Raw genomic sequence first — 22,682 nt, forward strand, 5'->3', positions numbered from 1 at the left:
TAAAGAAAAAATGCTGTATATTCTGCTAAAAGTTCAGACTAGGATGGCAAATTCTTTCAGACATGCACAATTCAGCTGGGTTTCTATGTGAGTGCAAACACTGCTGTGTCCTCACAGATCTGATATTGACTGGTTTTATGGGAATGGTTCATCCAAAAGTACAGAGCAAGCTGCCAATCTCTGCTTCATCTGCAATTTGTGTTATGCCTGTCCGTCCCATGGCCAGTTGTTGGGCTGAGTTGTGCAATGGGAGTGCTTTGGTGTGTTAAAGTACCTCAATGTGGAACTGTGTCCTTTGAGGAGAGAAGAGGCAGACTAAACAGCAATGAAAAATAATTAGAATAACTTTTTATGATTTTATATCTGAGGGCAAACTGCCACTGTTGGTTTGTGTCTTGAGCAAGAGCCATAGGAGGTGAGAAATGGCTGTGGAAGGCTGGAGCCTCTGGCACGGATTCTTCTCTTTTCCTCTCACAACAAGAACTGTTAGTCAGTGTACAATAATACTGCTGTTGTTTTCCTTTTTATCAATTTTGCGTCTTTCTGTAGGAGGCAATGGAGGGAGGAAAAACATTCACTATTGTGCCCCTGTTCTAAACCTCAGAGGAGGCCAAATTAATGTATAAATTAACAGAATTGTGATGCTGAGAAGAGCTTATAGATTTTCATCTTCTGTTTGAAAGGCTACTTCAATACATGGAGAATGGTGAAACAGGAGGAAAAACTGTTTCTCAAAAGCCTTCAAGGTGCCTGCAGTGTAATATCTTTGTCATCAAAGAAAGCCAGCAGGCTGAAGGAGTAGAAGAAGGATATCTTGAAAATAAAAATTATTAGACCAACTTAAGTGTAGAAAGTATAGAAGAGTCCAGAGTACTGGTTATGGTCACAGCATACAGAGACCATGAAACTCAGTTCTGTATCATCCCTTTCAGAAATGGAATCTTTTATCTGCAGAATGGCCAGACCAGGTGGGATGGGAGCAGGAATTGCCTTCACTGAGGCAGTGGATGACAGGAGTAGCCTGGCTGAGCAGAGCAGAGGAAATCAAAGGTTCACTTCAGCCAGGCCTGACCATTCTGTGGTGCTGGAATCTCCTGCCCACCTTTCCCCTGGCTGCACTCAGGAGCTCAGGCAGGCCAGTGAGTCCAGCCTGGGAGCAGGGCAGGGGCCAGAGCAGGGCTTTGTCCTGCTGGTTGGAAAGGCAGCAAGGACAGGGGTGACTCCTCTTGGCTACCCAGATCTCATGATTTGCTTTATCTTCTATTCCTTTATTCCCTCTCCTCCCCTTTCACCCTCACAGGTTCTTTTCTCAGCCATTTCAAAATACTCAGCCAAGGTTTACAACTTCCTTACTGACTCCATTTTGCAGGATTATACCTTTATTTAATAATTACAATCTGGTTGTCCTATCCTCTTTGTTTTGAGCATCAAAGGAAAACTGATACTTCCCATCCTCCCTTTTTAACTCTGCAATATTCTGCCTTTGCATGTTACAGCAACCCTTTGTGGTATCTCCCTTATGTTGCCATAGGTGAGCAGTAGCCATATGCTGACCTCTGATAATTTTATATGCTTGCAAAATATCCATTTCCTTGGTGGGAACTCCAGACCTTTGTACCTGTTGCCATGTCTCACCTGGCACCAAAAGAACATTCTATGGATTTAAATGTTCCACAGTCATCCTTATTTTTAACAACTTTCTCTCACATTATATCATTAATAGATATTTTACTTATGCCTCTTGGCTTGCTGTGTTATTTACAGAAGGGCTGTGTTGAAGTTGGATCTGTTATTTAATTAAAACATTGATCATAATATCATTTCCATGAGTCAAAAAAACACATCCACATTCAGGAATGTGAGGTTATTTCTGCTTTGTTCAAGAATTGGAATAAAAAGAGACAACTGAAAATTACTGCAGCAGTTTTTTAACCTGCCAATGAAATATAAGAAAGTAATTACATTTTTAAATTGCTTTACTCTTAGTTGTCATGTTGAACCCATGCAGGTTGCTGCCTGGTTTTGATCAGAGACAAAGACAGAATCCTAAACTTTGCAATTGCTTATGTGGTTTACTCTTTTTAACATCAAACACACAAGTTTATAGTTGGAAAAAAGTAGCAATGGGGAAAAAATGTTCTAACTGTTAAAGTCAGCACAAAACATGAGATGGGGAATTTGGGATTGGCAGCACAGTGCATTTCTGAAACCTGTACCAGTTACTGCATTCCTTCTGCAATCTGTGGTCACAAATATCCTTATGGAAAAAATATAGGAAAAGATGAAATACTGCTGGTAAACCTTGAGATATTAAGCACAGATTTCCTTCACATATTTACAAATATTAACAATACATTGCAAAAAGCATGGGATACATCGTTATGTGGGAATAAACCTAAAATTGCAATGGGAGATGTGTGTGGCTGGGAGGTATTTACATTTTAAAAAGCTTAATTTTCAACTGTAACTGAATCCTAATTGCAGAATATTAATATTCATTAGTATAACTTTCTGAGGACACTAATTATTGCCACAACTCATTGTCTCTTGGTTAGGTTCCTGTTCAATCCCACAGCATCAGTTTTAATTTGTGGTATGTTTTTTTCACACTGTATCTGAAATGCCAGTGACCAGACAGATGAAGTGAGATTTGTAAAGCCTTTCTTCAGAGCTACCTGAAATTTAAGCTTTTACATATTGCCTCTATGTGCATTAGTGAAGAAATGTACAGAAATCTTTATTATATCATTACCTGGAGCTGTTCCCTATGGTGGTCCAAAGCAAGGTGCCCACCTACCCTGAATAAATACAGCTTTATACCGCTTTAAACCCCATTGGAAGGAAACATGGAAGCTTTCCCCTGTCCTCCTGCCTTTCTGTCAAATAACATCACTTCTTTTTTGGGGTTCAAATGGTGACACTTCCCTGTGTGTTGGGTAGTTCTATTTCAGCTATGTGCTGACTCATGTTTTTACAAAATACTGAACTCAGCACATCCTCTGTGTGTGAAACAGCACAAAGAGCTCAGCCTGGGTTTGGTTCCCTCCTGTGCCAGTAATGAGCATTTTTACTCATCGATAGGACTTGGAGGTTTCCAACTTTTTTCTGAAATAATTGTGTTTTGCAGCAGTTGTTCAGTTTCCAGCATGAGCCATAAGCCTCCATAGATTTTCATTGATGTTTTTACTTCTCATACCCAGTTCCATTTCTTCAAAGGGCAGCTACATCCCACCAGAGCAAAGGGACAGTGTTTCTCTTAAATAAAGATTGGGCTATAGGGAGCAGCGAGAAAATTCTGTTTTAAATAACTCTATCTAGAAATATGTCATTTATATATAGGAAATACTGAAAAAATTAAATATAGAGAAGTTTGCATTTTAAATATATTAATTATCGAAAGTAAGAATATGTAATTATTCTAGTGGTCTTTCTCTATTTGCTTGCTCTTCTCATCTGGTTTCCATTTTCTTCCTCGTGCTTGGTTGCACTTTCCATTTCCATATAAAACACTATGTACTTCTCTAAAAAGTGAATGCATCTTTTTTTTAAGCTTCTCTTGTGCACTATTTCCATCTCAGACTGTATCAGAACTGACATGTGAAAATTGAGCTTGATCTTACAGATAAAACTGGTGCTTTGAAATGTCAATGGGGATACAGGGCTGGGTTCCTGTGACTTGCTGCTGATATCCCTGTTGTTTGGGGCCTCAGATGTTTTCCCCTTGGTTTTAAATTTAAGCAGGAATTAGTAACAGGATGCCTGTCCACTGAGAGACTGTCTCAGGAAGGAGATGTAAACTGAGGACACAAATATTTTGAAGTATTTTAGTCAAAACGAAGGATTTGTTGGCAGCTGGGACAAGAAGACACTTTGAGGACAATTACAAAGTTTGCTGTGGTTTCCTTTTAGATTTAAAAATGAGATGTCTTTGCCTGTTGATTCATGTTTTTCCCATTACAAACAGTAGCATCAAATGGTTTGTTGGGTGAATTGGTGGACAATGACAAAAATTATTTGTACAGCAGTTCTGCAGTGAGAGTCTGGAGGGACAGAATGGCAGAATACATTTGTGTATGTGTCTGTACAGATATCTAATTTTTGAATGTAACTATTAATACCATATTGGTATTTCTGATTATCACCTTTCTGGAGATTTATAATTCCAGAGTGCACAAAATTCAGAATTGACTGCAAGTTGAAAACACCCATTAAGTGATTAATTATGTTTTCTTTATGGTCTGATGGGCATTCGTGGCCAAACTTTGGCCACTCCAAACAAACAGGAGTTGTGTGTCTCCTGACACTCCAGCACAGTTCCCCTGTTATCTTCCAGGAGGGAAATGTTAAAAACAAACAAAAAAGACCTCTGAGCAGGTTCTGTTTTTCTGGATGGCTCTGGGTATAGTTTATAAACATGTCTTGTTGAAGGAGAACATTGGTGTGGTTTGGGTTTTTCCCAGGATCAGACAGACTTTGCCAATCATTTTTATTATGATTTCTCTCTGTTCTTCACATTAAATGCTGCATGTTCCCTTGCCTTTGGGAACTGGGGGAATCATCAAATGGCTGGAGAACAAGTAGAGTTATTTCTGAAACACTGAGTTTTGTTTTTGTGATACAGGATGAGAAGTTTGGGGCTGGGGGCAGAACTGAGTTCCCTTGTAATTCCTGTTCTGCCAAGACAATCCCAGCTTCCCTGTTGGACTATCCCTGTGGAAATGCTTGCACAGGCTTTGATATCAATGATCCCTGTGAGTCCCAGCCCTGGATATTATACTTTTCTATTATTTATTTGCTATTTCTTCTGTATTTCATGGCCTTTGCTTCTATTACACAATGTGAATTGTCCAAGGTGGAATAAACTGATTTTGTTTCAGTGAGCTGGGACATTTTATGAGGTCCATTCCCAGCAAGTACTTGGGGAACCAAATGTTATGGTATTTTTGTCTCATGGGAATTAGCAGGAAAGATCCTGTGAGTTAATAAGGATTGAACAGTTAGACAATAACTCTGAATTCATAGGGATATGCTAGAGATCAGAAATGTGATTTTGGAGGTTTAGGGGCTGTGCAGCTACAATTGGAATTATTTTAAGAGGTTTTAGGAGGCACAAATATGTGCATAGTCTAGACAGTGCTACTTCTGCACTGGCAGGGGCAGCTGCAAGAAATGTTAATGCAGGAGCTGAGTCCAAAACAGGGAGGGGGGAAATAGGAAAAGCCAAAGGTGAAGAATATGCTGGAGGCCTCAGATGTTAGAGCTCAGTGTGTTTGGGAAGAGTCATCCAGAGGTCTTTCTACAGGAAAAATGAATATTGAAGTAATCCAGAACTCCATTTTAAACGTTATGATGCTTGCCTTTCTTCTCGAGTTTTCCATGGGAATGTCTGGATATTCCTTTTAGTTCCTGCTCTGGGACTGGGCCTGGCTTTGGGAATGGAGACTGAGTGTTACAGCCTTGTTTTTTACATGAGCTGGGGGTAGCTTCATGTTTAAATTCTGGGAATGGAAATCTTCCTTCTATCTGTTGCTTTAATTTCCTTTTTCTTGAACTGTTTTTACTCGAGAGGGTTGAGGGCTCCTTCCTCAGATCAGTCTGTGTGAAAGGCTGGGAAAGGTTGGTGCTCCAGGATCCAGGCTGCAGCAGGCATTATTCCTCAGCTTCTAGGACCAAGCTCCTGCTTTGTACATAAGGAAAACTTGAAACATTCACCACGTTTGCACACAGGAATGTTTGGGTCACTTTACTTCCTTTGAGATTTAAAAACACAGGAGAGCTGAACTGATTGCTTGGGAAACTGAAGAAGGAAAAAGAGAAAGTTTTAATATTAACAGCTTTCCTTTCAACTGGGCCTCTACCAGAACAGAACATATTGTTACCAACAGTTTTGAAATGTTTCTGCAAGGCCAGCAATTGAAATTCAAATTATGAAATGCCTGAAGTTTGCATTGAGAGTGAATGAAATGCACTGGCAGCTGCACTGGTATTGTCAGTGAGTGCTCTTTGTGTTGTTGCAGTACCTAAGCAATGAAACAAATATTTATCCACATGCATCACACAACATTCCTGGGCAGTGCAGCCTTGGCCTTTATAAACCAAATAAGGTGGAGCATAAGGAGATGTTTTTGCCTGGCAGCTGCCTCTGATTTCTCCTCCTGGACGCACTAAAGAATTCTCCCTGCCCTAAATTCGTTTCTACACAAATATTTGAGTCAAAATAAGGAAGACTGAAAACCTGTAGCACTGTATGTGTGCAGACTTTGTTATAATTTTGACCAAATCTCTAATTTGTTGTGAGAGATTTGGTCAAAAGTATAACAAAGTTTGCACACATACAGTGCTACAGGTTTTCAGTATTCCTTATTTTTGCTTCTGTTTTGGTTTTTTGGGGAGGTTTTGTGGCTTTCTTATGGAATTGATTGAGTAGATCAAAGTTTGAGGATAGATGACCAATTTTGCAAGCCTGTTATTCAGGAGTGGATTGACAACTTTACCCTCACACACATACAATAATTATAAATTGGTGGATCTCTTCTTGCAGATGTTTGTGTCTTCTCAAGAATATTTCCTGTGTCCCTCTTGTTTGTGCTAAGGATGTGTTTGGAAATCTGAAATGTGTTGTTGACACACAGATCTGAAGGGCTGTGTTTGGGTATGACATGAAAAGAATTCAGGGGGTTCAAAGCTTCCAAGGGCTTTTCAGCTGGACCCGTTCCTGCCCTTGTTGATAGCAACAGGCACTTCAGCACTGCATGCTGATATTTATTTTCACATAAGCAGCTGAGAATTGTAAATAACCAGACAAATGAAAGCTACTGGGTGGCAAATTTCTGTGGAGTCTGTCCAAAGTGTAATGCTTTGTAGAACCATTAAAAGAGGTTGGATGTCTTGTGGGAAGGATTTCAGTGTGTCTGCAGTATGTGTTTTATAGGAAATATAGATTTATAGGTAAAGCTTCACTTTTTACCTAATGCAGGTGTTAAACCTTTTTGTAAAGCTCAGGAAGAATAATAGAAATACTGCAGAGGTGTTTGTGAAAGGAGGATGCACATGGACAGAGCTGTGTAAGTTAAAGGAAAATCTGATTTTCTGGAGCTGGTGGGTGATTGTTGTGCACATTCAGGAGGAGCTGTGCTGTGGACTCTGCCATTCCTCACTGAGAGCAAATCCTGGTGGGGCTGCAGCTGGAGCTCAGCTTTCCTGGAGTGCCAGTCCCACAGGGGTTTGGGCTGTGTTCTGCCAGCCCAGGTTCCTCCTGTGGGCAGGGCAGGGCAGGGCTGCTCCTTAACACCCACAGGACAGCACAGGCAGATTTTGGCCAAATCCCCTCTGCTGTGGGACAGTTTGCTCTGAGTGATAGACTGACCTCTCAATCAGTTTAGAGCTCCTGGTGAGAAATGAAAATGGTATTTTGGATGTTCCAGGTGGGTCTATGGATGTATCTCTGTTTACCAGGTAAGATAAATTTGCCCACACAGAAGCAAATAACTCGTGAGACCTTCAAGAAAGATTAAAAAACCACAACAGTAAATGATGGACATAAGCTGAGTACCTTGTTTAAAAACTTCCTTTAATCACACTTTTTTAAAAGTAAATGTCTAACCTTGAGCTAATTTAGATGAACTAGATGTTCTTCATTATATCCTATGGTTTATTTTTTAAATTAATCTGCCTACTTGGGAAAAAACTAACACAGTGTTGTAGCCAAGTCATTAACTAAATTCAGATGCTTTTATTTAGCTGATGTTTAAATTGCGCTGTCTGGGTGAGCTTGATAATGTAAACTACAAAAGCAAGTTGGGCCACATTTGATAATCAACTTTTGTGTGGTATTTCAAATCCAAATTGCTTTATGCAATTCTGGATCCTTTTATTGAAACTTCAAAAAGGCTTACAGAGAATCTTGCAGCAACTTTTATACAGAAAAAAAATAAAGATCTGTGAGGTATCTGGCTTCTGTTGTAATGGAAGAAAACACAAACTTGGCTTAATTTGTCTCCTAAAAATGCCTTTCCTGCAGTCTACTTCCTTCAGATTATTGAAAATTTGACTCACAATTCTTTCTTCACAAATTGTTGATGCTTCATGCTGCTCTGCAATATGACATCTTTTTTCCTTCCATAATTTTTCATCTCTCTATTGTCCTTGGCTGCTCATCATCTCTTGCTAAATTTGACATCTCTGCTACTTCCAAATGGTGCTGTTCATGAAGTTTATCATCAAAAATATTTAATCATACCTAACTGCAGAGGGAGGGCAGGGGACTCAAAATAAACAGAATGAAAACTGATATGTCCGTGAAGTTGTGGAGGGAGAACAGAACTGCTGAGCTCTGCTGGTTTTCTGGGTATATCCCCCAAAATAAATGTCCTGGGGCAGGGTCAGTGCCCTCCCACAGCATCCCAAGGAGTTTCTGTGCCCTGGGCTTGGAGCTGGGCCAGGCCCTGCCTCTACTGCCAGCTCAGTGTATTTTAAAATTTAAATAAAATGCCTAAAAAACCCAAGAATTTTAAGCTGGAAAATGTAGGGCTTAAAACATTCATAAACTAGTGAACAATTTTAAAGAGAAATACTGGAGAGAAGATTTGTCTCTTGCCCAGCAAGAAAAAAAGTGGAAAAAAAAGCATCTGCAGCCTCTGTGTTCTCTGTTTATTATCTACCCCTTCCTGTTCTTCCTGAGGTTTCATATTCATTTAATTCTATTTTTCCTCACAAAAATAAACCTCCAGTATGTATTTTAATTTATTCCCAGTCTGCTGTAATTAAGTTGCAGATAAACACATGGTTGCCAAATGACAAAGTGATATTGAAAGGAAATGAGACACAGAATTTTGTGTACTCAGGCCTTGGTTATGCTGGGTTGGCTCTTCTGTAGACCTACAGCCTAGATCCAATTAGGAAAAATACAAAAATTATGGAAAATTATTGGTCACATTGTGAGCATAGTGACAAACTGAATCATGTAAACTCAGGGGAGTCAAGCACGAAAAATAATAATGTTATGGAAATATGGAAGGAGGAAAATAAATGGCAATGGAAATAGAGCAGGGGCCAAAAAAGAGAGGCTGTAATCAACAGGAAAGGAAAGGAAAGGAAAGGAAAGGAAAGGAAAGGAAAGGAAAGGAAAGGAAAGGAAAGGAAAGGAAAGGAAAGGAAAGGAAAGGAAAGGAAAGGAAAGGAAAGGAAAGGAAAGGAAAGGAAAGGAAAGGAAAGGAAAGGAAAGGAAAGGAAAGGAAAGGAAAGGAAAGAAGAATAAAGTAGAGGGATTTCACTGACAGTGAGCACAGGCTCTAGTGTGACATGATTTCTCCAATTTTCTGTTGTTTAAAGGTTTATCAGCTGTTGCAGACTCTGAAATGACAGTTCAGTGTTGTGTGCTTGGTAATGGTATGATTTCAGATGTGTTATTGGTTATGTGGATTATCTGATTGATTCCTAATTGCTGATATCTTCCATTTCCCTATGCAGTATTGCATAGAGACTGAAACAGAACTGAGCAATGTTTTATTTTCACATCAGAACCTCTGAGATTTTGAGAAAATCCTCCAGTCCCTGCGGGGACGTGGATTTGTTTGTGTTTTAGCACCCTAGATTTGGGGCTGCTGGTCAGTGCTTTCAGGTACCTGTGCAGGGCTGATCTGCAAAACTGAATCTTGGCAAAGGGATCAAGGACCCAAATCACAGATCTGGGCAGGTCTGAACCAGGGGGGTGCAGAGCAGTTTTTATCCCAGTAACCAACCAGCTGTGCCTGTGCTGCAGGAGGGAACCAGGCATGTCCTGAGCCTGGGAGAGATTCTGGTCAATGTTTGCAAAGATTTGCCCTGTCCAGGGTGGCATTCAGACTGTCATGCATAGAATCCCAGGATGGCTGGGGTTGGAAGGGACCTTTAAAGATCCTCTCATCCCTCTGTCCCAGGGTGCTCCAACCCCATCCAGCCTGGCCTTGGGCACTGCCAGGGATCCACAGCTGCTCTGGGCACCCTGTGCCAGGGGCTCCTCCCCTCACAGGGAATTAATCCTTCCCAATGCCCCATCTGTCCCTGCCTCTGGCAGGGGGAAGCAATTCCCTGTGTGCTGTCACTACTTGCCATTGTCAGACTTTCTAATAGGCCCTCAAATCTGCTCCCAAAATTCTCCTTCCCTCTTCTAAAAAGTGACACTTGCATGCTGGTCGTGTCACTTGTGATTTTAGTTTTAAAAGCAGAGGGCTGAGCCTGGCTGAGGATGGGGGGTGGGCTGGGACTGCCACGGGGACAAAATCACTTTATCATTTTGGACAAAATCACTTTATCATTTTGGACAAAACCACTTTATCATTTTGGACAAAACCACTTTGCCCTCGTGCCCTTCTCGTCCTTTGGTTCCGCTGGCGCCAGAGGTTTGGGTGGTTGGCAGCTCAGGGATCACCAGCAGGACTGGTTTGCTTGAGGAACTTTCCCTCAAGATGGGAAGAGGGGAGCTGTATTTATTCTGAGACTTAATTATGAGTGGTGAAGCTTCGTAAATCCAGTCCAATCCATACAATGTTTCTATGGGGTGTAATTTAGTTGAAGGGTTCTTGGTTACAGTTCCCTTAGTTGCACAAAGTGAGAAACTTCCACTTTTTAAATGTGCCTTTATTGCTTTAGTGAAATTCATTCAAAAATTACTGGTGCTATAGCTGTGCTGGGATTTGAGGTCTTGGTGTTCCCAGCCTTGTGTGATTTCAGTGGGTGATAACGTGGCCCTAGCTGAGCAAACCATACAGAGAAATCACCCAAATCAGAGCCCAGTCAGAGCCTCCTGGGCAGGTTTAGAAATTGCTTCTCTCTATAGAGGAACTCTGGTACCATAACTCTTTATATGCATCCTCCTGCCAGAGCAGCAATTTCAGAATTACCAGTAAAAGGGAGCTGTAGGTCCAGCTGGGAGCAGTTGTGTGTTTTCTTGCTAAGTGGGACAGAAGCAATTTATCTGCTTTTATCTGGCATCTCTCTTGCCAATTTTGCTTTGTATTTGTAGCTACAGCTTTGAAGCTGAACACATTTATAACGTTTTCCTTAGCAGAGATTTTGTGTGCAGAAAATTGCAGTGCAGCTGCAGAATAATGTATGTTGTTGAGAAATAGCTGCTACAAGTGTATTCCCTGGGATGGCTTGGTGTGTGTGTAAAATCTGTCATGGGAGCAAGGCAAAGCTGTGCATTCCATCAGCACAGTCACTTTGTGGTTTGAGACGAAAGTTCCCATAAGATTCCCTGCTTGGACTCCTGGAGGAGCTGGAAAAGCAATTTCCGTCTAGGAGTAATAATAGCTTGAACTTTTGGTTTTGATCATAAGCTGACATTTAAGAGTCATCTGAGGAAAGCTATTTCTTGATGAAAGTCAGGTTTTGCTTGATGCAGTTGAGCTGATCCTTCCCATCTGCTATTGTGTCCTTGATGGGATCTCTTTCCCTGGTTTACGAGATCCCTCAGGAGCTCCTGACTTTCCCAAGAGACCTTTCAGTGGCTCAGCTCATTCTGTTACTCTGGTTTTATTGCTCAGCTTTTCTTTTCCTCAAGGAAAACTTGGAAAGTTGCTCAGCAGAGAAGAGGTGGTGATGTGGTACCCAGGGAGAGTTTGGGATCTGCCCATGCCCACTCTGTGCCTGGCTGTGCAGTCACTGCCAGATCCCCACATTTTTAACTTTGTGATTCAGAGCCTGTACTCAGTATTTTCTGTGTGGAGTTGGAGGCAGATTGCATGACTGCATTTCCCAGAGTTCATCCTGGAGCTGTCATGTTTGAGGTGCTGCTTGATGCTGGGTGTGGTGCTTTGCTCCTGCCCCCGTGGGTGTTGGTGGAAGGTGGGAATGGCAGCGGGATCCTCGCACAGATCCGGGGCTGCCTCACCACTGCCAGGGCTGGGTTACAGCAAACAGGCATGTAGGTATTTGTGGTTTGGCTTTTTGTGTGTTTTGTAGATAGCTCAAATATGACCTTTCCCACTGAAAAGCTGGATTTTATCCCAAATCCTGAATTTCACACAGGATTGGCTTCTCACAGCATTCAGGTTGGTTGCCAGAACCCCGGCACTAAGGGAAGGCACAGAACGGCCCTGGCTGTGTGCAGAACTCACTGAGCTCCCTCTCCCAGGTACAGGGAAGCTCTGCCACAGAAAATCATGCACTGGGCTTTCCTTGAGTTGCCTCTGGCTTCTATGGAACATAAATATTCCCCCCCAAGCTTTGGGGGAACACGTCAGCTGCACAGGAATGCCTGAGACAGCCCTGGAAGGATTTAATTTTGTTTTGGCCATTGTAGCTCTTATCTGGTTCCTCTGCTCTGTTTTCTGTGCTGGTTGCCAATGTGTGGGTGGGTGAGGTGAAGTGTGACTCGGTGTTCAGCTATGGGATACTCAGGATCCCTTGTCAATGAGAGATGCACAAGCTGAGTCCCAGGTAGAAGCTAATCCTGCATTTCCAGTATCTACAGCTTGGAGCTAAAGGATCCCTGGATCCTCCCAGGCCCCTGACACCAGGCAAGGAGAGGCTCATGGTGGAAATCAGGCTTGGGTTATTGAGGAGGAAAGCCTGGAAAACTTTTGTTATCAAATGGGCATAATTCCATCGGGACTAAAGCTGGAAGAGGATCCCTGCTGTGCTGGATGAGTGACCCTTGATCAGCCACACTTCTGACCCTGGAACTGCCCTGCTCAGAGTCCTCCCTTCGGTGTCTGTGTTCCCAGCATAGATCATGGTTGTTATCCCCACAGTCAATACAGTACTGGATCCTGGGTTGAAATGAAAATGAGCAAATTCCATGTGCTGTATGTCATTTGGCATCCTGCACAGCCCCCTTCAGTTTGTCAGAAATTCCTAAACCAGAGCAAGGTCACATCTGGTAGCAATTTTGCTCTGCCAGATGAGGCGTAATCCCATAAAACCAAACTCATTTTCTCCAGTGCTGCTCCAAGCTGAGCTCTCCTGCTCCTTTTCCACAAGAGCTGCTGCTTGTGCTGGGAGCTCTGGGAATGATTCAGGCTGAGACTTTTCACACTTTATAAACTGCAGGGTTTGGAACACAGCTTTGTGTCCAGCACACGAGGCAGGACAAGCAGCACAGCCCTGCAGTCTGTGGCTCCATTCTGCTTCCTTTTCCAGCAGCAATCCCTGTAGGATGCTGTTCCTTGGTGCTGGGGGTCTGGGCATGCCCCATTCTCTGGGTAACCTGGCACCTGCAGCACCCATGCAGAGCTGGGAGTGCTTTTGAAAGAGCTCTGAACTTCTGAGGCTTTCACAAGACATGTGGAACACATGAGATGGACTAACAAAGTAATGGAGCAACCATCAACCTTTGCACATTGTAGTAACTGAAAATAATTCCCAGAAACATGGAATTTTAATAGGGGCCAGTACTTTTATGTTTGATCATGTGCTGTTGTCCCATTTGTTGCTAACATTGGTATTTTGGTATTTCATTGGCTCAATTACTCTTTCAAAGTTTGGTATCCATCTCAAAGCAGAGTGTACCAGCAACCTGTCATCGCTCACAGAGGCAAGGGGTGACATGATGATGTATTATAAACTGTTATTAAATCCAATTAACAAATTTAGTTAAAATAAAAATTTTCTTTCCAAGATTTCCTGGGTTTTATGTAAGGATCTTTAAAAAAAAAAAGAAACCAACAGGTCAGAATTTCAGAGAATGAATGTTGTTACTCTTAACTTAGTGCAACCCACTGTGGCTGGGTAGGAACCACCTTATCTGCTGTGATTTTTATTAATCAATTGAACTTTTTTGTTCACAGGCCAAGTATCCTGACATTGTGACCCTTCCAGAAGGACTGCTGGGAGATTTTATAATTCTAAAGAACCCCAAAGTTCCTGGGTAAGCCAATAAATGCATTTCTATATTTACACAGGTGAGGGATTGCACAGGCAGGGCAGCAGCCTTGTGCTGTGGCAGGAGGTGCAGGGATCCCATCCCAGCAAAGCCCAGCTCCTCACCATTGCCTTGGTGTCCTGCCATTAAAGAACAGAAGGAAAAAGGCATTTACTGTGCAATGGAAGCAAAGCAGCTGTGGCTCCACTTTTCCATTGTTTTAGAAGGAAATCAGTTAGATAAGGAATTATTACCTACCAGGTACATGGGATTTATTTGGCCTCCCCATGAGAGATGTTCATTTGGGATTTTCAGCAGGGGAAAAAAATCCTTACAGTTAAATGGTCTAACTATCAGTGTCAGTGTCATGAAAAGTAAGTATTTTGTGACAGGATCAGACCATTCCCTTCTCCTGTTACACCTTGCTTTAACATGCTTTCATTTACATGGAAATAAGGCACAGCTCCCTTCATTTTGTTTGTGTGTAGAATTAGCAAACAAACCCTAAGAGATGATGCTGCTTCATTCAGCCAAACTTGCCCTTTAAAACTAAATGCTTTAACTTGGGGATGCAGGAATGAATTGTTCTTAAACTATCCCACATAGGGTAGAACTTGCTTTATTTTACACTTTCTCCTCTGGTGCCAGGTGCCAGTCCCATTATCCTCATTCCCTCTCACCCACAGTCATGAAACACAGCAATATAAAAGTCATTTCAGTGGCTTGGTAGAAACCAGACTGGCATAGAAATTTGTTTGCAAAATCCCAGAACAAGCTGTGCACAAATTCCCAAAGGATTTGTAAAAATGAAGTAGCAAAAGGCTGACAAATCACATTGGAAGGAAACTCTTAGAATCATGATGGGCTGAGAAAGGGACCTTGCTCCTCACAGTGACTCAGCGTGCAGACAGCTTTGGATTGGGAAAGCCTTTCCTCCAGTAAGGGAGGTGAGGGGTGGAGGGAACAAAGGGAGCTCTAAAGCAGCAGCTCTGCTGTGGGTGCTGTTCTGGACTCAGCTCCTGCCTCACTGTTCCCTCAGGATGGTGCAGGGATCCCATCCCACTGTGACAGCTGGGAATCGTGGCTGGCTTTGCACAACCAGCACTATTCCTGGAGAAGGAATGATGTCCAGCTTTCTTTTTTAAGCAAAGAACTGCAGGAAGGCAGTGTAGGCCTTGGACAGATTCTACCTGCCATTAGTCTAACAAGGCCATGAGTAGCAGGGTAGCCCTTATTCCAAACCCAGCACATCACCATTTATGCCAGCACTTCTGAAACAAGTTTCCTGTTCTCAGCACCTGATCCTGAGTGCAGATATTACATGAGGGGTAGAGCCAGGGGACACTCAGTGCTCTCTCTTCTTTGCTTTCCTCTCACTTTTATTGCCCTGTGCACATCTGGATGTAGCCAGAGCCTTTCCTTGTCATTGGATTGATGTGCTGCTGCTTCCCAAATCCAGAGATGGTTTGTGGCATTATGTGAGGTGGATTTTGTTGCAGAGCACGAGGTTGAGCCTCTTGACTGCTGCACTTTTGGCTTTGAAGGAACCTCAAAGCAGCACCTGGTTAACCTGAGCTGCCTTTGCTGTGCACCTGCTACAGGTTTGAACTGGTGATCGTCTGGAAGATCCATCTTGATGAAGAAGGGACCACTACACCTGTCCTGGACCTGCTGCCCAAAGTACCAGAGCAAGGTAATCCAAATCACTTCAGGGACTGTTCCTGAACTGCCTGGCCCTGGTTTTGGCCATGGAACTCCAGCTCCCAGAGCCCAGCCACACAAACCCACCCCAATTCAGCACAGTTCACCTCCTGTGCAATCTCCAGGGGCTCACAAAGGCTGTCTGCCTGCAGGCTCCTGCTTCACCCCCTGCTGCCGTAACCTGCCGTGCTGTGTTTGTTCTGCAGTGCTGGAGCAGAGGATGAGGAGCGTGGAAAGCATCCCCAGCAGCTTCCGCAGCGCGCTCCGGCTCTTCGGCATCGAGGCGGCCATGGAGAACCTGATCCGAGTGCTGGGCTCAGGACAGTGAAGGCCAGCACTGCTTACACCAGGTAGCAATTTCAAAAGTAGTTTTAATTAAGATATTGTGTTACACGGTCTGTAATTTTATTGAATATAAACATTAAGTTATTTTCCATTTAGAAACCATACTCATAAAACATGCTATCTGTACAATTATGGCACGTTATATATAAATTGTCATGACATGAAAATAAATACAGCCATTTAAATACAAAAATGCCAAATAAAATAGTTACATGTACAGAGTGATTTCATTATAAATTTATCTTTCTGAATCATTAATGTACCAGAGTGGTTTATCTTCTTAACATTTTCTAGATACCTGGAAATTGTTAAAAGATCATGCACTGTCAAAATCAAGTCCATAAAAATCCAATTCATTTCACAGCTCTGTAAAAGTACAGTGATTTTTAAATGACAAAAGAACAGTAAGAGACTCCTAGAACAAAGAGTTAAACAGCTTTCTCATTAAATTAGGGTGGAAGAAGACAATTTGAAGATTTCAAAGACATACAGTGCTAAAAAACCCGAAGGTAACTGTATGAAGTAACTTTGTTCCACAATGTGTGTTGAGACAGCATCAATCTAACCCAGAGGGGGCCATGCCAGCCCTGGGAACAGGTGAGCCAGTCACCCCCTGCTCCCTGCAGCCCTTCCTTTGCATCTCTGATTGCAGGAGGAAATCCTGACAACACATTACCAAAGCATCACCTCTCACACATTCACCCCTGAAGAAATAAAACAGATCAGACAAATGTCTTGCCTCTCCCTTCACTTCCATCAGATGTGCCATGAGCCCATCTGGGAACTCTCAGTGTTTGCAGGAGTTCCTGCTCTGCACTAGCACTGTACCCAGCCAGATTGATGTGACTGAAGTCAGGAACTTCTCAGGTGGGGAGGAACAGTTGCTGGAACAAGAGCCCAAACCCAGCAGCTCCGGGCCCTCCTTTCCAAGGCCAGAGCTGCTGGAGCACAACCACCCACCCCATGCAGCAATGGGGAAAGAGGTGAAGTCTGAACTAAAGCAACAGTGTGTTTCTAATCCCATAAATGTAATCATCCACTATTTGATCACTGAAATGGTGTCCCACTGTTCTGGTAGGTTAGGAGGAACTGACAGACCAGATCAACACCAGAGATGGGGCTTTGATGAATTGCAGCTCTATCTTGTCAGATAAGGCAGGCTCGCTTCAAGTTTGGAATCCAGTACTCAGGCAAAATTCCTTCCCACTTCTCCACTGCCATGGAACTGGTTGAGCCAGTTTTGTGTAACCTTCAGTTCATCTTTAGCTCCCTCCTCCTGGCCTGAAAACGAAACTGTTTGCTCAGCACAGACACTGCTGTTTGCATATGAATTGTGTGTAAAGTTACAGCATAAAAACCTGGAAACTTCCCAGCTGTGCAGGGTCCTTCCTTCCTCCTCTTTCTAATAGCTGGAGGGTTTCTGGATTTGTAAGGAGCTCTCCTCCTCCAGGTTTTCTTTGGGAAGAAGGGGTTATTCCTGCCCATTGCACTGTTGGAGTCTCACAGCTCAGGCCCTGCCCCAGAAGGGCTCCTGGCACTGGGTGCCAGCACTGTCAGCTCAGCTCTCTGGCACAGGGGGACAGTGGTGGCTCTGTGTTTCACTTTTCTTTCTTGAGTTGTGCCAAGATCCAGGGGTCCTATTTTTGAATTTCAGGTAAAGCGGAACAATTCAAAGGTTACAGTTGGATCCCAATATAAATCTGTTTTTAGGACCCTGAACACCATTGCTGGTAAGCACAGGCTGTATCCAGGTAAGAGCTGTTCACTGGGGCTGGGATCCTTGAGGGATCCTTGAGGGAAACAGAGCTGCAGATTTTATCAATGCACCCTCAGGTTTGGACATAGCCTTCAGTTCCAGCTCAGGATCTGCCCCAAGGATGGCTTTGCTGCAGCAGCTCCCCAGCCTTGAGCTGCACAGAGCACTGCTCATCTGCAGCACTGGCACAAGACTGACCCACTGCAGGGAAGAAAATGGGGTTCTGTCACCTTTTTCCTGTGTCATTCCAGCAAAGGAGCCTGAAAGCAGCTGCTCAGGCTAGGCAGTGTGTGGGGCATCAGTGTAATAGTGCCAATGTTTGACACAATCTGAAGGACCTGAAATGATCTGTAAAACTCAGAACATATTCTTCTTAGAGCTCAATTTAAATCAGGCAAGAGCAAGCTGTGGTTTCACCTCCAATAGCAGCATATCATGTATAGAGACAATAAAAACCAGCATGGCAGGTGAGTTAAGCCCAACTATCATGTAAAACTCAAGGTTGCTTACCTTAACCCTTTGCACTTTGTTTCAGAAGCTTTAGGTCGATACAAGGTGATCACACAGCTCCTGGAGGCAGCCTGGTGTTCCTAGTGCATGCATTAGTACTGAAATGTTCTGCAGTGCCAGGGCAGTTCCAGAGCAGCCTCTGCATGGTTGCATTTCCAGTGGATTAATGCTAAAGTGTTGTACAGGCTGTGCCAGAGCATTCCCTCCTTTAGTGGGGATGAGGGACACTCAAAGCACAGGGTCCAAGGTAATTCTCTTGTTAGTAATTAGGCTTTCTATGTTAGTGCAATACTTGAGGAAACCTTTCATTCTGTGCTCTTTCAATTCTAAGGAAGTAGACTTTCCATATTAATTTGATCTGTCCTCTAGTTCCAAGGTATGGCACATTACCTGTTCTGTCACATTAAATACATTCATTAAGGTTATCTAGCAAACATGTGGCTTAGTGCTATCCCAGCTCTCTGAGAAGGCATTACCCATTAGAAATCATTTCATAAAGCAAAAACATTCACAGCTGAAAAATGCACTGAACACAACAGAAAAGGGGAAAAAAAATCACCATAACTGTATTCCAATAATCTTTCACTTTCTCATGTGTTTGAATAAAAATAACCTTAAGGGAACGGTTACACTTTATGGAGAACTAATGTGCAGTCTTCATTCTCCTTGAAGAGGTTGGACATAACTGGGTCCTCTTTGGCCTGTACATTTTTCAGGTAATAATTGACTATTTCTCCATCGAGTTTGTACTGGTGGGGGATGCTTTCATAGGGCTTCAGGTCCAGGTCCAGCACAGAAACAGAGAAGGTGAATCTGGATTTGGATGTCAGTACCACAGGTCTTTGCTCAGAGCTGGAAAATAAAACCACATCTGAGTCACTGAAACCAGTACTTGTAATTTATGTGTCCCTTTACAGAAGTGACTCTAATGTTTATCTTAGAACTTTTGTGGGAGCCCAAGAAAATAAACTGCAGCTAATGTAGCCCTTAGGAAACTCCAGCTTTACCAGTCCTGATGGACCTTGCTGGCACCTCTTCATTTTCCTTTCAGCTCCCACACAGCTGAAGGCAAACATTGCTCTCATTTACTGTATTTAGCAAATCTAAGCTGTTTCTAGGTGGTGCATGCAAAGCAACAGCCTCATTAACAGCAAAAGCAGAAAAGGGACTGCAACTCCTACTGAGGCTCAAGGTAATAAAACATTCAGTGTGCTGTCCAAGCATGCTGAGGGATGGAGGAGTTCTGAAGTCAGCCATTGCACAAGTCATGTCCATCACTAACACTGCTCTGGAGAACTGCAGGACAAATGCAGAAAACAGCATTCTCTAAAAATAAAAGGGCTCTGCTGAAGCAAAGGCCCCTGCAGAAGAACAGATTTGTGCTGACACAAACCAAAAGGGACAATATTGTGGCAAAGCCTCCTGCCTGACAGCCAAAGCTGTCACCTCTTGATTATTGCTTTGGTTTTATTCTAACTAGGCCATTAAAGGCAACTCAGCTTGAAAAATCTCTCCTATGAGAGCACCGAGGCAGAAAAACTGTACCTAGTAAAAACCATCCAGAGCTGCTATGAACAGTCAATTCAAAGTTTAAGAAGGGAATAAAACTTTTGATCTTTTTGATCAACTTAAAACTCTTTAGAAAGAGACACTGGTCCTAAATGTCTTAAATCAGAACTATAGTAAAATGCTCACAGCCAAATATTTGGACAAACCACCCCCCACACACATCCCACAATTTTCTAAAGTGATTGAATTGCCTGAGCAGTACAAACATCCCAATTTCTAAACAACTGGAGCCATTCCAAAGCAGGTACAGGCAGCTCTTACCATTCATCTTGCAGGCAGGGGGAAAGGGCAATCATGATGGAGCAGTCTTTAGCAGTCATTGCTATTCTGTACTGCTGCACCTGTACAACAGAACATAAGACACATTTTCTCTCAGATTGCTGTTTTCCTGAGTAAAGCATCCTGTTCCTTACAAAAAGCAGCACTGCACTCCCTGACTTGGTATGTTGGCACTTTAAGAGCAGGAAATTCTCTCTGGAACAGAAGGTTGGCAGGAGCAGGTGCTTTTGCAGCATCCTGTATAACAGTCAGGTTTATTTCCTGCAGATCATGCTCCTAAAGGCCAAGCAGCACCAGTTCCTGCAAATGCTTCCTCAGTTTAAAAAGTAAATAAACAGTTTTATTTTTCTCTCAGGAACTGGTGCTACAAGCTTGTTTTTAACTGCTTCTGCTGTAAAGATGAACCCTTTAACTGCAATGAAGCACTTTAACTGCACAGACCCCAACAAACCAGCAGTGCTGCCTCCAGCCATCATCCAGCCCTTTCAGTGAGACTGAATAATTAACAATGACAGACCAAAAAATGTCAGAAGTTGAGAAGTACCTTTGTTAATGCAAATGCCACTGTCCCATCATCTTCCAGGGAAAGGTCCAGCAGCTTCTCATAGAACGCCTCATTGTAAGGTCCATCTATCTGCAATGTACTTCTAAATAAATGTTAAAAGAAGATTTACAGACAGCCAAAATGATGTGCTGGTTTTCAGTGTGAGCTTTCCTCAGCAGCCCAGACACTCAGATTAGAGCAGCCCAACAAGGACACTGATAAACATATCCAAGAATTAACCCACTGCCAGCCAACATCACAACAGTCCCTGCTATTCTCAAATCACTCAAGATTTGCTGCTGCTTAGGATCTGGGTAGTGTGGGGTTTTAGAAACATGAATCATTCTTAATCCACTGCCATCTCTGCCACTGCAAAATTATGGGGTTTTGGCAAAAAAATGGGTAAGTTTCAAAATTTGTAGCAGTCTGCAGGAGCTCCAGAATCCTTGCTGAAAATACATATATGAGAAATATATAATATATTGATATCTATTTTTATATGTATATTATTTTGTATGTAAGAAGTATAAACTGGGGGCAGAGGCATATCTGACAGGGCCCTGCTCCAACACCATGTGCTAATGGGGGTGTCCTGGGCTCCCCCTTTTTCCCCCCTTTGAACAGCTGAGGCCCTGCTGAGCAGCTGAACCCTCCCAGGGCAGTCTGTGCCACACAAACCCCCACAGAGCCAGGAACTCATTTCCCAGTGCTCTGCACAAGCAGCAGCAGCTCCTGAGTGAAGCCAGAGTGCCCTCGTGTGAGCACAGGAGAGGAACAGCAGCCCAGTGGAGGCTGCTTGCAGCAATTATAATTACACTAATAAGCCTTATTTGAGAAAAAACCACAGCAGCTTGCATTCATCATTCAGAACATCATTATCCCTGCAGACTCTCCCAGCTCTGCAGGTACTGGAGACAGGAGGAACCACCCCTTCCACTGCACCTTTCTGCAAATACACAACCCCCAGTACTGAGAGAGTGTTCTCCTCTCTCAGCCTGTTGTGAACTTTCCATAATAATTACTTTAAAATTCAGGCCAAAGTGGCCAACATGAGCTGCAAGTTCAGGTAGAAATTCAGAACATGCAGTGCCATGAAGGAAGGTACAGCAGAACAGAGTGTGCACAGAGCCAATCCTGCCTGCAGCCCTGGTTACTCAGGACTGCAAAGAAAAGCCACCAAGTCTTACCTCTCCTCAGGAAATTCCTCCAAGTACTGCTCAACTCTACTGTACAAAGGATAGAGTCCTTCAATATCCAGCATGTCGAGCATCTGAGCCTGAAGGGTTTTATAAAGGAGACAACCCCTCGGTAAACCAGAGCTTTCCAACTTATGTTTACCTAGAAGAAAATGCATTTTAAAATAAGGCAGACACAAGCCTTAACTTCAATTTGCCATTACATATGCTTGTTTAAAAGTCTAAATACTTTTTTGTCCAGTCACAGGTAGGGGGAAACCTCAAAACACTTCAGTTACCAAGCAAAAGTGCGAGGTGCAGCTGCTGACCTGCACATTTACACAGCTCATCTGGGACTGAAAACACCTGAAACTCTACAAACTACCTAAAAAAACAAACACCAAAACACACCCACATCCACTGCAATCTACTCATTCTGAGTCCACAAGAGAAATTTCTCATCTGAGTTTGAAGCCACCACAAGTGCACTTTGAGCACTATCAACTGCTGACAGTAATTCAGCATTTCAGCTCTGGGGTCTTTTCTATACAGTGTAATGAATTGTATTTGCTGTAATTTCTCTAGGACAGCTCCTCCTCCAGCACTACAACAAACCATGGGCAGTGAAAAAGGTCTTCCTCAAAAGCAGAGAAAGAAATGTGCTGTTTGTATAATTAGGACAACTGGCAGCATCTTGAATAATTAGAGCTTTACAGAATTTATGCACTGAGGAATTAACATAATTAACAATTTTCCTGCTCTCACTTCCCATTCCTCTTCCCTCTGGTATTCAGACCTCTCTTCACCAGGAGAAGAGCAGCTGAAGAAAAGAACATGAGCTGTGCCCTGGTGAGGGTTGACAGGAGCAGCAGAGAAAGGCAAAGTACAGGAGTTGTAATAAACCAGCCAAAGCAGCCCAACTTCATCACATACAACATGAAAATTCCTCAGTCATTTGGA

General features: G+C 43.0%; 2 protein-coding genes across 4 annotated transcripts in view; one reads left to right on the forward strand and one right to left on the reverse strand.

Annotated features, from left to right (window-relative positions):
- CENPP (centromere protein P) overlaps window positions 1-16,409 on the forward strand; it is a 114,527-nt gene extending 98,118 nt beyond the window's left edge. For all 3 annotated transcript variants that reach the window (XM_058812776.1, XM_058812777.1, XM_058812778.1), the window contains 3 exons: window positions 13,770-13,849; window positions 15,445-15,536; window positions 15,751-16,409. In XM_058812776.1, the coding sequence (XP_058668759.1) occupies window positions 13,770-13,849; window positions 15,445-15,536; window positions 15,751-15,872 (294 nt within the window). In that variant the 3' untranslated portion in view covers window positions 15,873-16,409. The remainder of the gene's footprint in view (window positions 1-13,769; window positions 13,850-15,444; window positions 15,537-15,750) is intronic.
- Window positions 15,914-22,682, reverse strand: part of IPPK (inositol-pentakisphosphate 2-kinase) — a 30,064-nt gene continuing 23,295 nt past the window's right edge. Inside the window, exons 10-13 of the mRNA XM_058812771.1 lie at window positions 21,735-21,885; window positions 20,548-20,650; window positions 19,986-20,065; window positions 15,914-19,007 (exon numbers count right to left, since the gene is read on the reverse strand). Coding sequence (XP_058668754.1) covers window positions 18,782-19,007; window positions 19,986-20,065; window positions 20,548-20,650; window positions 21,735-21,885 — 560 coding nt within the window. The 3' untranslated portion in view covers window positions 15,914-18,781. The remainder of the gene's footprint in view (window positions 19,008-19,985; window positions 20,066-20,547; window positions 20,651-21,734; window positions 21,886-22,682) is intronic.

This window comes from Ammospiza caudacuta, chromosome 12 (genome assembly GCF_027887145.1).
Source record: "Ammospiza caudacuta isolate bAmmCau1 chromosome 12, bAmmCau1.pri, whole genome shotgun sequence".
NCBI lineage: Eukaryota > Metazoa > Chordata > Aves > Passeriformes > Passerellidae > Ammospiza > Ammospiza caudacuta.